The sequence below is a fragment of the Talpa europaea genome (genome assembly GCF_964194135.1).
Source record: "Talpa europaea genome assembly, chromosome: 6".
Lineage (NCBI taxonomy): Eukaryota > Metazoa > Chordata > Mammalia > Eulipotyphla > Talpidae > Talpa > Talpa europaea.
The window spans coordinates 89167165-89182107 of record NC_140072.1 but is presented as its reverse complement, the minus strand read 5'-3'; the positions used below and the strand labels follow the sequence as shown (position 1 = coordinate 89182107).

Sequence of the window (14943 nt, the reverse complement as noted above, 5' to 3'; positions counted from 1 at the left end):
GTTCTTTTTCTTATCACTTTACCTCATGTTAAGTTCAATACATTGATAACCAAGAGATTTTTTTTTTTGAAAGACATTTAAAATAATGATTTTGTTGTTGTTGTTGTTGTCAAGGATTAGAAACTGGGTTAGATGGGTGCTTAAATATTTCAAAAATTCAGAACCGACATATTGACCCATAGTTAGCAATGGCCTAATTTTTTTTTAAATATTCTGTCAGTTTGTGTTTATCTCTTACCATATACCCATTCCTTAAACAAATTATTTGGTTATGATATGGTGACACCAAAAAATAGCCATAGTTGAACATGGCCCAGTTAACAAATTTATATTATTTTAGACTAACATTCAGTTCTTAATTACTTTAGGATATTGTCCACTGGGGGGAAAACACTATAAAAAATGAAATACAAGAAAATTACTTGTCATATCTCCACTTGTTTGAGAGTATACAGTGTTGGTCCTTTAAAATGACAATGTCTAGCAGTCCTAAAAAAAAAAAAATTCTCAATGTGGAAGGCAATCTGACTCTAAAGAAAATGCCACTGAAATTGTTAATTATATTCTATGTTGATCAGATGGTCATAGTTTAGCAGATGTGAAGCCAAAACATTAAAAATTCTACCTTAACTAGCATATATTAGTAGTATCATGTGTTTGGAGCTTTAGTTCTTCACATAACTCAGCTGGTCTCACGGTTTTAATATGTTCACATATTACAGTTATACACTAAAATCTTCAAGCAATAAAAGTTTTAACTTCTGGTCTCCAAGATTGACAAACTCTAAACCAACTAATCAAAATCTAAAAGATTACGAAATATATTTTCAATGATACATTTCCCATTAGAGCTTGTTTTTAACTGGGCGCTGTGCATGTTGAATGGGTTCAACATTTGCAACCATTTATCAAGTTTGGGCCAGCAATGCTAATACTGCTGACGGTTCTGCTCTTGGAAGAGGGCCGTGCTTTCTGTTGCATGCATTACACTGACCCTGTACTTTCTTTCCTTTCCTTTGTTTCCTGTGCCATGCTTGCTGTGTAGCAAATGGAATCTCTTGCAGTAAGTTAACTTTCTTTCATACTTTGTCCATTTAGGCATGGACCCATAACAAATCTTATTTTTACTGTTACTATTATATCTACTAGCATGTTTTCCCTTTTTCATTTCATTTTGTTTTATTTGGTAGTCTGAGACATGCAGTTTATTAGTAGCATTCCAGGCTGCTTTTGTCCCTAATTAGAAACCTATGTTGCTATGAACTCTCATACTATCAGTGGAATATTTTGAGTAATAACTGTTATTATCTGTAACTTAGGAAAGTCAAGAGTTTTCATAGCTAGGTTTCACCCTAAATTGTGAAGGCAACATTTTTTAAGTACTTTTTTGTTTATCTGCAAGTCTTTGGCAGTTTTCTTTTATACCAGATTTTTAAAGGTTTTCACAAAAAAAAGTTTAAATGATCATAAATTAAATGCTTTACAAAAACAATAAAAAATCTAGTTTGGGTTAACTAGTGTGTAGCTATATCTTTAAACTAGGCTGGTTACCAACATGGAGAGAGCAAATAAATAAAAGTAGAATCATCTTTCCCCTAAGGGCCAGTAAAGGATTAGAGGAGAAAGTGGGTTTCATTCAGATCGTCTTAGCATGTAATTAATTAATCCAAAAAAAATAGGATCAAAAGTCTGTTAATAATGCTTTTAATAGAATATTCCACCTAAAACCTAAATTTAAATTTTTTTTCATTTCTCTTCTTACGCTGATTTGGGGAGTGTTCAATTCTAAGCTGAGTTCTTTATAGTCTATTAGTAAAAGAAAGGCCTATTTATCCTTAACCACATTTGAACACTGAACAGTGAAATGTTTAGCTTAAGCAACATATTTAACCCACTTTCACTGGTCACTGGTGAGCCATGAACCGCTTTGTAAAGAAGGTTTTTCTGTTCCTTTTGCAGAATCCCCTCTACTACCTAGGCACTAACCCATTCTTGAAATAAATCGGGCAAAGCTTAGAGGCCAGCCTAAGCAGATATAGTACAAAGAGTAGAATGTAGGAATTTTTCATGGTTTATTTTTTTTCTCATTGTATAAAAAAATGTATAATGAAAATATTTAAATTCTAGAGGTATCTACAGGGCTCAAGGACCATATTGTATGACTATTTTTTTTATATTCTTCCCACAGAAAGTTTTGAATATTTTTACAATTTTTATAAGTACTTCTGGTCCCTTTTGGAGAGCAATTCTGGTCCCTTTTCATTTTGCTTTAATTTGACAAATATCTGTTGAGCACTGAGTAGAAGCATCGTCAGTAAAGTAAACATAGCGCCTTAGAGGTTCATGTGACTGTTGTGTTTGCATAGACCTTAGGATGAGCATATGCACCCTAAATAGCAGCCAGATCTGTCACACAAGAGTAATAGCCCAAGAGTCTACTGAATTTATAAACTTAACACCTAGAATGACAATGTTTTGCCTCTCAAACATACTTTTAATTAATAACATTCCTTGCTTTTAAAAACAAGTTTATAGCTCCTAAAAAATTAACCACAGCTATAATCTGCAGATATTTAACTGGCAAATGTAATGGAAATATGGCAGTTCACTCAATTCCTTTAGAGCTACTACTTTACTCTAATTAGTCATCTTTCAGCAGCTATTTTATTCTATACGATACTGTGAATTTCTCACTGATATTTATTGACTGGGTTTTATTGTTCTGCTTTATTTAGAAAGATAACAGCTAGTTATGTTTTCTTGATTTTGAAAAAGATGTATTTGTCTCCATCAAGATTTTACTTGTTATATAAGAATGATGCATAATAACTGTCTTCCCATGCAAATTCTCTCTTTAGCAATTGGAACTGTGTCAGAGATTATATAAGCTACACTTCCAGCTGCTGCTGCTTTTTCAGTCCTACTGTAAGCTTATCGGCCAGGTGCATGAAGTCAGTTCCATGCCAGAGGTGAGCACACACACCTCCCAACCCCAAGTCCTACCCAAAAACCATTCTTTTGCTCTTGTTTTCTTTCTTCCTTGTCCATTTATAAGTGATATCACTCTCATGTGATCATTTTGTGCAAATCTTAAATAGGTCTTATATTTATTTCTGTGCTCATTTGGCAGTGCCAGGACTAGGTCAGGCAAGTGACATGTCTAGCACACAATTTAAGGATGATCCCTGGAGAACGGATGCTCCCCTGAAATGCTATGTAAAAAGTCCTTGCTTATTTAACTCCAACCAGGGCCTTTTGTCTGGGCATCCTTATTTGAAAAAATTCCTTATGTGTTATGGTTTTACTTCTGTAGTTTTAGCTTGTCATACTTGCCCTTACATTGAGATAAGAAGGAAATAACAATATAGTGTTTGATTCTCTTGGCTTCTGTGCCCTGCTTACTATCAAAATGCCTTAACACTTTTAAATGTAAAAAATAAACATCCTACTTAAAAGTGAACCAACATTTTCCTATAAGTGAAGAGAGATACACTGCAGTGTAGTAAGTCAAACAGTGATGGTGTACACTAACTATTATGGAAGCACAGAGGAGTGCCCAACTCACCTGTTGGCGAGAAGGTTGAAACAGGAAGGCTTTCTGGGGGAAGTCATATCTAAGACAATTCTTGCGGAGGGCCTGGAGTTAGGGACATAAAGTGGGGGCTAATGAGGAGCAGTGCAGTAAGAAGGAATACTATGGACATCAACATGCTGGTGAGAAAGAGAAAGGAGCTACAAGTACAAGCAATTTTATTTGCTAGAAACCAAAAGGGGAGATGGAGTAAGGCAGAAGAAATTGGTGAGGCTGAGATCATAGGAGATGCTGTGCCTGAAAGTAGGTTAATTAGATATTTATGGCAGGGACATGGAGGGTCGATTTGAGGACAACTAGTTTAGAAAGCAGGATACCAGGCTGCTGAAATAGATGAGGTTAAATTGTGAATTAGACAGGAGTGCTAACTGTGAAGAGGAAGGAAAAAATGTGAGAGAGATTAAGCACAAAATGTCCATGAAATTGACTGGATATGGGGTAAAGGAAAGAGAAGAATGGAGGATGATGCTCAGGTCACATCTCAGAGGGTCATCTCAGGTGACCCACAAAGCAGCAGATGAAATGAGATCTAAAGGAGGTTGAGGCCATTTTGCATCCAAACAGCAAAGCTTTTTGTCTGCCATTCAGCTAAGTTGCCCACCAGGCCTCGCCCAGGTTTATCAACACATTCCAGGTGTTTACATTTGAGAATCTGAGGTCTAAGGAGAGATCTGGGCTTAAAGCACAGATGTGGTGTCATCAGTGAACAGCAGGAGTCCCATGAAACCATTTCACGTGAGAAGCAGGGTGACGATGTTGCTGGGAAGCCTCAAATCTGAGGCAGGGACAAAGGAGGAGATAGAGAACAACAACCATTCTGTTATATTACTCAGCTTGAGAAAGAAATATGACTGCAATTTTTAAGTATTTTCCAATGCCAATTTCAAGGGAGATGAGACTCCACCATCTTTATTTATGAGGCACTCTTGACAAACCCTCTGTAGAATTATAAATCATCAGATAAAAGAGAAGATGGTCGATAATCTGTTGTTTGCCATATTGTCAAGATAAAATTTACTCTTCTTACTCTTCTGGCAAATATTTTCTCTTTGCTCAAAAAATGGAGAATACACAAATGCATCTCAAATGTCATTTTCTATATTAAAACAATTCAAGCTTCACTTTAGAATAATTTTCTACTAATAATTTACATATCATATATATGCATGTGTGGGTGTATATGTAATTATTTTAAATTTAGTAAATTTAGTAAATAACACACATACACACAGAATATTTTAACTTAGATTTAAGATAATGAAGGAGAAATGCACTCTCAATCTTAAAATTTATATTCATAATCAAGATAGTCAAGTATCTTATTTTAAATGTTACCTAAATAAATTTTAAATATAATTCTGGAGTAGATAGCTGTATTTAGTCGCATCTGTATAAAGACAGACAGTACTTACAGGCCTCAGTTCTATATTTGTATAGTGAGTAAGCTAGGAGTGAAGAAAGGTGAAGATGTTGGATAAATCAGCGTTCCAGAGAAAATGGGTATCATCAGCTTGCATCAGAAAGGAAAAACCTCTTTAAATGTATGTTACTTTTTCAGAACTACTCATGAGATCATATTGCAACACAATTACCTTCCATAGTACATTTGGAGCAATAAGAAATGACTTAAGTTCTCTCATGATTTACTTTTTAGCACTCTGTACATTTTTGTTCCAGTAATTTTGAGGGAAAATATCCTTTACCTCTGTAATATGAATAGTAATATTATTTTGAGGGGTTTTTTTCCCTCTTCCATAGAATTATATCTCTAATCTTTTTCCGTGATCTAGAAATAGTGAAAAAGTTTTATTTTTCAAACAGGGTCCGTGGTCATGATTACATTTATTGAGTACTTAGTGCTAAAACCATAGTAAGAATTTTGTATAATACTTTACTTTAAAATAACTGTGTGAAGTGAATATCTCAGAAATAAAAAAAAAAAAAAACTAAGGCACATAAACCTACTGGTTTCACTGTGACCCCATAGTCATTGCAGATTTGGCATTTGAATTCAGCTCTACCCAGGCCCCAAACTTTTCTTCTTACACATTTTACCTCCACAATGACCTTGCAACCATTAGAAAATATTTTAAATAAATCTTCAGTTTTGATAGATGGAGAGCATCCCAGCTGTTGATACATGAAGATAATGCATATAACCCCACAACCCCTGCATTTACCATGCAATGCAATATCATTTGTCCTGTTTTAGTTTACCAAAATATTAAGCTTATGTCTAGCCAGACCCATATAATACGTTTCCCCCCCTTTGGGGGTATAAAATCAAACCTGCAATTAAATAGAGTAAAAATGATTTTTTTAACAGCTGCTAAATATGTCCAGAGAACTGAGTGACTTAAAGAAAAACCTCAAGGAAGCCACTGCGGCCATCGCAGCTGACCCTCTTTACATAGAAGGTGCGTGGTCTGAGCCCACCTTCACATCTACTGAAGCAGCCATCCAGTCCATGCTGGAATGCCTGAAGAACAATGAACTTGGCAAAGCTTTACGACAAATCAGGGAGTGCAGGTAATTCTACTATTTCTTTTAGAGATGGTGAAAGGAAATGCATGCCTAATAGATAATCTTGCTGTGGCTGAGAACTAAATTACTACAGAAGAAACATCTAGATATTTTGTATGCCTCCTTCTCAGATCTCTACCAATACCATTCCAGAAACATGGAATTTCTAAACTTAGGGATCTAAGTGTTGGTATCATTGCTTTTGGTCACTTGTCTTTCCTAAAAAGTTGAAACACTTCCGGGAAGGGCGGAGCAACATGGCGGTGAGGAGACGCTGCGAGTAAGATCTCCCATTAAAAAAAGTTAATAGGGAGGAAAAGCGGCAGGTCCCAGTGAGAACTGGGACACGGAAGATAAACGGGTGACTCCAGCAAACTACCCGAAGAAGAAAGTGGCCATAAAAGAGGACCAGAAGGGAGGAAAGCGCAGAACCCTGCTCCCCTCCCCCACCCACAGAGTCGGCACTCTCCGACCGGCAGAGAGGAGGGAAACAACAAACCAAAACGACCAACAAGAACAAACTACGCAGCAAGCGGGACTGTGAGTGGAAAGGAACTATTGCAGCCACCACACCCCGTGAACGGTAGCTGCGGAGAACCCTGCAGGATTCGCGCTGCGGTGAGCGAACGGCTCCGGGCACCATTAGAGAAGAACAAAGAGACTCTGGAGACGCTCACACAGCCCCGGGCCAGCTGGTAAGCTTGCTCAGAAAAGCAGCACACTTGGCGCCCTTGAAAAGCAAACGCGGATCGGGATCTTGGCTGCCCAGGTCCCCGCGCCTGTGACCTAGGCTTGCGGGGAGACGCGCGGAGGCCCTCACGGGGGTGAAAGTCCCTCACTGAGTAAGCAGGAACCAGGCACCCAGGCACGGGAGCGGGGTGCAAAAGGCGCCATTCCCGCGCCACTGAACTGGGCTACAGCCTGCATCCTGGACCTGAGGTCTTTGGAACTGAGACCCAAGACACAAAATTCGGGGCGTGGGTTCTCCACCACGGTGGGGCACAAGGCAGACACAGCACCCGAGCCGTTGAGGTTTACCCTACCATTCCCGCTCTGTTCCCTGTCCCACAGGGTGGGGGGGGGGGCGAAAAACAGCCCCCCCAAGGACAATAGGGGAGATCTCTGGCGCCACCTAGCGACCAGGAAAAAAAAGTCACTAACACCCCATAGAACAGGGAAATTTCTTAAGACTGCTTGAAAAGGGCAGAAGTTTCCTGGGGGAGACAGTGGCCAGCTGGGAAGTTAGCCCACACCAGGCCCCTTCCGACCAGCAGTCTGAGCCCACAGAGGGAACAGGCACCCACGGCTGGGGCAGACCGGGCGCGCAGAAGAGTGTGCCTGAGACCGGAAGCGCAGGGACTGAGTCCCGCGTCGCCATTTTAGAACAGGGACCTTTTTTCAGTAAAGACTGCCTGAAACCAGCAGAAAGCTCCCTCAGAAGCCAGAGATGGCTCCTGGAGGAGCCAGAGGGGAGCGGAGAAGTTCACCCAAGATGCCGGCCAGTCCGAGCAACACAGTGTCCCAATGCATACGACAAATTAGAAAACAGACAGTAGGGAGTAGAAGAACCACACGCAACCTAACAACTCCTCAGGAAAAAAAGCACACCACAAAAAGAAAACCACCCTCCAGATTACAACGACAGTAACTTGGAAGAACTTCTGAGACTTCCAGAAAGAGAATTTAAAATTGCGGTGATTAAAAAACTGACAGAAGTCATAAAGGAAAACAATGATATGAGAAAAATAATCAACGATCAGAAGAATGAAATTGAGTCCCTAAAGAGGGAAGCAAAAGAAACGCAGGAGATCAAAGAATTAATGGAGGAACTAAAGAACTCTGGGAAAAGCAATGAAAGCAGAATAGATGAAATGGAAGAACGAATAAGTACTCTTGAAGACACAGAAATAAAAAGAACCAAAACAGAAAAGGAAAGAGAAGTACGAAGGAAGAAGAACGAAGAAAGACTTTGGGAACTATCTCACTCCATGAGGAAAGGAAATATAAGAGTTATAGGAATTCCAGAAGGAGAGGAGAGAGATGTAGGAACAGAGAAAATATTCCAGGAGATAATTGAAGAGAACTTCCCAAATGTGAAGAAGGAGCAGAAAATTGATATACAAGAAGCAAGAAGAACACCAAACTTCCACGACGAAAGGAAAAATACAGCAAGACACATAATAGTAAAGCTCCCAAGAATCCAGGACAAGGAAAAAATAATGAAGCTAACAAGAGGGAAGAAACAGATAACATTCAAAGGAAAACCAATCAGCCTAACATCAGACTTCTCTGAAGAAACACTACGGGCAAGGAGAGAGTGGAGGGACATAGTCAACAGACTCCAAGAAAACAGATGCCAACCAAGAATACTCTATCCCGCAAAGCTCTCCTTCCTCTATGAAGAAAGAATAAGGACCTTCCCAGACAAACAGAAACTCTGGAATTTCATTAAGACTAAACCCCCACTCCAAAAAATACTACAAGGAATCCTAAAGCCAGAACCTCAGAGGGACGAATAACAACGAAAGAAGGCCAAAAAAAAAAAGTTATTAAAAGAATAAATAAAATCAAAGGAAAGACAAACACAATGGCAAATACAGATGCTAACATATCAATATTAACTCTAAATGTAAATGGACTAAACTCTTCAATAAAAAGACAGAGTTGCAGCCTGGATTAAGAAACAAAACCCAACCTTTTGCTGTCTCCAGAAAACACATTTAGCTACAAAAGATAAAAATAGGCTCAAAGTTAAAGGATGGAAAACAATCCTACAAGCAAATGGACCAAAAAAGAAAGCAGGAACAGCTATACTTATATCAGATAAAACAGATTTCAAACTCAACAAAATAAAAAGAGACCCCAATGGTCATTACCTTATGATCAATGGGACAATACTTCAAGAAGAAATAACACTCATTAACATATACTCACCAAACGAAGGAGCACCAAAATATATCAGACAACTGTTGTCCTCTTTGAAAACAGACATCAGAGAAAACACATACGTAGTGGGAGACTTCAACACACCACTATCAACAATGGATAGATCAACAAGACAAAAAATAAGTAAAGAAACTAAAGCTCTAAATAAGGACCTAGAGCATTTGGGCTTAACAGACATCTATAGAACACTAAACCCAAAAAAAACAGAGTACACATTTTTCTCAAGTGCCACGGATCATTCTCTGGGATCGATCACATACTGGGGGACAAGACAAACATCAACAGATACACCAAGATTGAAATCATACCAACCATCTTTTCTGACCATAAAGGCATCAAACTAGAAATAAACCATAAAATGAAGGCAAGGAACTTTCCTACCTCATGGAGATTAAAAACCACACTACTGGAATACCACTGGACTAATGAGGAGATCAAAGAAGAAATTAAAAAATTCTTTGAATTGAATGACAAGGAGGACACCAATATCCTAAATGTATGGGATGCAGCAAAAGCAGTAATAAGAAGAAAATATATAGCAATAGAAGCTCACATCAAGAAAGAAGAAAGAACTCAAACAACCTAATCTCGAAGCTCAAAGATCTAGAAAAAGAACAACAAAAACCCCCAAAACCAGTAGAAGAAAAGAAATAATAAAAACCAAAACAGAAATAAATGAAATTGAAACTAAAAAAAAAATCCAAAAGATCAATGAAACCAAGAGCTGGTTCTTTGAAAAAATCAATAAAATAGACAAACCCCTAGCCAGGCTCACAAAGGAAAAAAGGGAGAAAGCACAAATAAACAGGATCACAAATGAAAGAGGAGAAATCACAACAGACTCAGCAGAAATCAAAAGAATAATCAGTAACTACTATGAAGAGTTATATGGAAACAAGTTCAACAATCTAGAGGAGATGGACAAATTCCTACAACTCTACAATCACCCAAAGCTAGATAAAGAAGAAATAGAACACCTAAACCGACCAATTACAAGCAGCGAAATTGAAATGGTAATCAAAAACCTCCCCAAAAACAAAAGCCCAGGACCTGATGGATTTACAAATGAATTCTACCAAACATTCAGAGACGAATTAGTGCCTATCCTTCACAAACTCTTCCAAAAAATTGAGAAGGAAGGGACAATACCAAACACGTTCTATGAAGCCAACATTACACTAATACCAAAACCAAACAAGGACAACACAAAAAAGGAAAACTACAGGCCAATCTCCCTAATGAACACTGATGCAAAAATCCTCAATAAAATTTTAGCTATCAGAATCCAACAATGTATCCATAAGATAATTCACCACGACCAAGTAGGATTCATTCCAGGGGCACAAGGATGGTTTAACATCCGAAAATCAATCAACGTTATCCAACACATCAACAAAAAGAAATATAAAAACCATATGATAATATCAATAGATGCTGAGAAAGCTTTCGACAAAGTGCAACACCCATTCATGATAAAAGCCCTTGAAATTCTTGGGATACAAGGAACATACCTCAACATCATAAAGGCCATCTATGTCAAGCCAACAGCCAGTATCATTCTTAATGGTGAAAAGCTGAAAGCAATTCCATTAAGATCTGGAACAAGACAAGGATGTCCACTCTCACCTCTGCTTTTCAATCTAATACTGGAAGTCCTAACCAGAGCAATAAGACAAGAGAAAGACATCCAAGGAATCCAAATAGGAAAAGAAGAAGTCAAACTATCACTATTTGCAGATGATATGATAATATATGTAGAGAACCCCAAAAACTCCACAGAAAAACTAATTCAACTAATCAATCAGTTCAGTAAAGTGACAGGATACAAAATCAACACGCAAAAGTCAGTAGCCTTCCTATACACAAACAATAAATCTGAAGAAGAAGAAATCAAAAAAACCATCCCTTTTATTATTGAAACAAAAAAAATCAAATATTTGGGAATAAATCTAACAAAAGAGGTAAAGGACCTATACAAAGAAAACTATAAAACACCGCTAAAAGAAATAGAAGAAGACACAAAGAAATGGAAAGACATCCCCTGCTCATGGATTGGAAGAAAAAACATTATTAAAATGGCCATCCTACCAAAAGCAATATACAGATTCAGTGCTATTCCAATAAAAATTTCAATGTTATTCTTCAAAGAAATAGAACAATTATTGATGAAATTCATATGGAATCACCAAAAATCCCGAATAGCCAAAGCTCTCCTGAAAAAAAAAAGAAGGGAATGGAGGCATCACACTCCCAGACTTCAAACTATACTACAAAGCCATAATCATCAAAACTGCATGGTATTGGAGCAAGAACAGATACACAGACAAATGGAATCGAATAGAAAATCCAGGAATAAACCCACAGATTTATGGTCAACTAATCTTTGACAAAGGAGCAAAGAATATGCATTGGAGCAAAGAAAGTTTGTTCAATAAATGGTGCTGGGAAAACTGGGTCGCTACATGCAAAAGAAGGAAGCTTGACCACTACCTCACACCATACACAAAAATCAACTCAAAATGGATTAAAGAACTAGACATAAGACCTGAAACCATAAAATACATAGAAGGAAATATAGGCGAAACACTACGTGATTTGCACATCAAAGACATCTTTACAGACACATCACCCAAAGCAGTGATAGTGAAGGCAAAGATAAACAGCTGGGACTACATCAAATTAAAGAGCTTCTGCACAGCAAAAGAGACAATAACAAAAACAAAGAGAAACCCCACCAACTGGGAGAACATTTTTGCACCCAACACTAATGATAAAGGACTGATCACAAAAATCTGCAGAGAGCTGATGAGACTCAACAACAACAAAGAAAATAATCCAGTCAAAAAATGGGCAGACTCCAGCCTCTGCAGTGCCGGTTCGATCCCCGGCTGCTCCCCGGCCACCGGAGGAGGGTCCCGCATGGTGCGCAGACCTCTCCTGCCGCCCGCTGCTCCCCTCAGCAGTGTACTTCGGTCCTTCTGCCTGCTCTGCTCCCCGCTCTGGCTCTGGTGAATTCTCTCACCCTCCCGCGCTTCTGACTGTACCCAGTGCATGTATAAACAAAAAAACAAACAAATAAATAAATAAAAACATGCCTCTAAAAAAAAATTAAAAAATGGGCAGACTCAACAACAACAAAGGAAATAATCCAGTCAAAAAATGGGCAGAAGAGCTAAAAAGAAACTTCTCTGAAGAGGAAATGCAAATGGCCAACAGGCATATGAAAAAATGTTCAACATCACCTGTCATCAGGGAAATGCAAATCAAAACTACCATGAGATACCATCTTACACCAGTGAGAATGGCACATATTAAAAAAACTAGCAACAACAAATGTTGGCGAGGGTGTGGAGAAAAAGGAACTCTTCTGCACTGTTGGTGGGAGTGCAAACTGGTCCAACCACTGTGGAGAGCTGTGTGGAGATTTCTGGACCTACTAAACATAGAGCTTCCATATGATCCAGCAATTCCACTCCTAGGTATTTACCCAAAGGACACAGAAACATCAATTCCAAAGAACACTTGCACCCCTATGTTTATAGCAGCACTGTTTACAATAGCTAAGCTTTGGAAACAACCCAAATGCCCAAAAATAGATGACTGGATCAAGAAGATGTGGTACATATACACCATGGAATATTACTCAGCATTCAAAAAAGATAAACACATGCAATTTGCAGCAACATGGATGGCGCTGGAAGGGATCATGCTCAGCGAAATAAGCCAAAAAGAAAAAGAAAAATACCAGATGGTCTCACTCATAGCAGGAATCTAGAAAACTTAAATAAGGGACCAGGAAAATGAATAACTATAAGAAACTGAAAATCAGAATCAACAAAAAACTATGAAACAGAGACACTTTTTGGGGGGTGGGGGGGCGGGAGGGGAGGGATTGGGATCAGAATGGGGGGGTTGCAGTTGTATGGGGAATATAAAAATAAAATTTATTATTAAAAAATAATAATAATAAAACAATAAAACAATTAGGACCCAAAAAAAAAAAAAGATTTTTTTCCTTCATTATTTGTTGTGAATATTTATGCACTTAAGTTCATCAGTATTTGCTTCTTTAGTTCACTGAGAAAATAAATTCTATGTTAAAAAGTATCTCTAACAAGTTATTGGTGAAACTAAATAAAAAGATATATTTATTACAAAAAAAAAATGTTGAAACACTTCCAAGTATACTGCAACATAATTTGAAAGTTATTATTTGAATATATCCTTTTGGGGATTTTTCTCCCTTCATTTTATTAGTATGTTCACATTCTTTGGAAAGAGAATGGTATAGCAAATTATGTTTGGTTTTATTGTAGAGTAAATGAATTGTATCTCAACAAAGCTGGGGTATTTTAGCATGTAATATTCTTCTATGATTGAGACTCATAATGACACTACTGTGACCAATAGTGCCTCTAATCTATGTTCTTTTTTGACTGCAGAAGTCTGTGGCCCAATGACATCTTTGGAAGTAGTTCTGATGATGAGGTCCAGACACTACTGAATATTTATTTCCGTCATCAAACTCTGGGACAAACGGGTACTTACGCATTGGTGGGGTCTAACCAGAGCCTGACTGAAATCTGCACCAAGCTGATGGAGCTAAATATGGAGATCCGGGACATGATTCGCAGGGCCCAAAGTTACCGAGTCCTCACGGCTTTTCTTCCAGACTCCAGTGTTTCTGGCACTAGTCTCTGACAGGAGCCTCCCATCCCCCATGGGTTCCAAGTTGGGGGTGCTGCCATGCTGGGGTGATGTCATTCAATGTCTTCTCAGCCTTCAGAAGGCTTGGTCAGACTGTTCTCCCTCTTGTTACCTGTAGAACTTTTTCTAAAGAGGATGACAGAACTTCCAATGTGTAGCAATACTTACTATAAGAACCAAGGTAGCATAGAACATTCTGGGACAGACTCCATCCATCATGCTGTGTGGCACAACTGTGTTATCATTTTACTGAGCAAATGCGACTCACTACTGAAGAAGTGACTTCCATTGCATACCAAAGCTGACTACACTGAACAATACCTTCCTTTCTAGAAACAATTTTAGATTGACAAAAGTGCAATGTTTTCTTCACTAAAAAAATTTTATATTCTAAAACTTGTACATTCTCTCCCTTTATTTTTCCTTTTTTTCTCCTTTTTTTTTGTGGGCTGAGGAAGAGGCAGGCAGAATGAAGCTGGCCACTGAAAATTGTAAGGCGGTCTAAAGCTGACAGCCTGTGATGTGAAAAGGGAATTGTAAATGGACAATTTAATGTACACTGTAATTTGAATACAATTACTGTATCTAAAAGGAGCTGCTATGAAGTAACTGTATGTTGCTAGGCTACTGTTTTGAATGCTCTAGATCTCTTTGCAGGGGTCTGTGATTAGGACCCTAGCACCAAAATTGGTCCAGATAGACTTTTTTTTAAGGATCTTGGCTGCTTTTTACTAGAAGGTTGCTTTTATGAGCATATTTATACTACAGATGGATGATTGTTAATTTTAACCAACTTTGCCATTTTGTAGAAAAAAGGTAAAGATATTCATGTTATAAATTCAAGTCTTTTCACCTGTCACGCATGCATATTTTAATATCCATTTGGATAACCGGAAATAGACTCATAGAGGTAAGTTGTCACTTTGTTTCTTAAGAAATGTCATGTTTTATTTGTAACATATGTATAGGGCCATTCCTAAGTTTTCTCCTTAATGTTGTCAAGTGTTGGATGTGTGCATGTAAACCTGTTGCACATCAGAAACATATTCAAAGTTTATCTATGTAACTTATTCACTCTGTAAATACATTTAAAGTTTTTGTGATGTAACCTTGGTTGGTATTCTGTTCAGAACTTCCTTTAGACTAAAAAAAAAAAAAAAAGACACATATCGACC

The 14943-nt window shown here is 38.0% G+C and overlaps 1 protein-coding gene across 2 annotated transcripts in view; it reads left to right on the top strand.

Annotated features, from left to right (window-relative positions):
* FRY (FRY microtubule binding protein) overlaps positions 1–13762 on the top strand; it is a gene marked incomplete at both ends in the record, with an annotated part of 249052 nt that extends 235290 nt beyond the window's left edge. Inside the window, 4 exons of one of the 2 annotated variants that reach the window (XM_084236046.1) lie at positions 1046–1063; positions 2859–2969; positions 5919–6121; positions 13504–13762. In XM_084236046.1, coding sequence (XP_084092172.1) covers positions 1046–1063; positions 2859–2969; positions 5919–6121; positions 13504–13762 — 591 coding nt within the window. The remainder of the gene's footprint in view (positions 1–1045; positions 1064–2858; positions 2970–5918; positions 6122–13503) is intronic. The other variant, XM_084236045.1, reaches the window with a different exon arrangement.
* Between the last annotated feature and the right edge of the window lie 1181 nt (positions 13763–14943).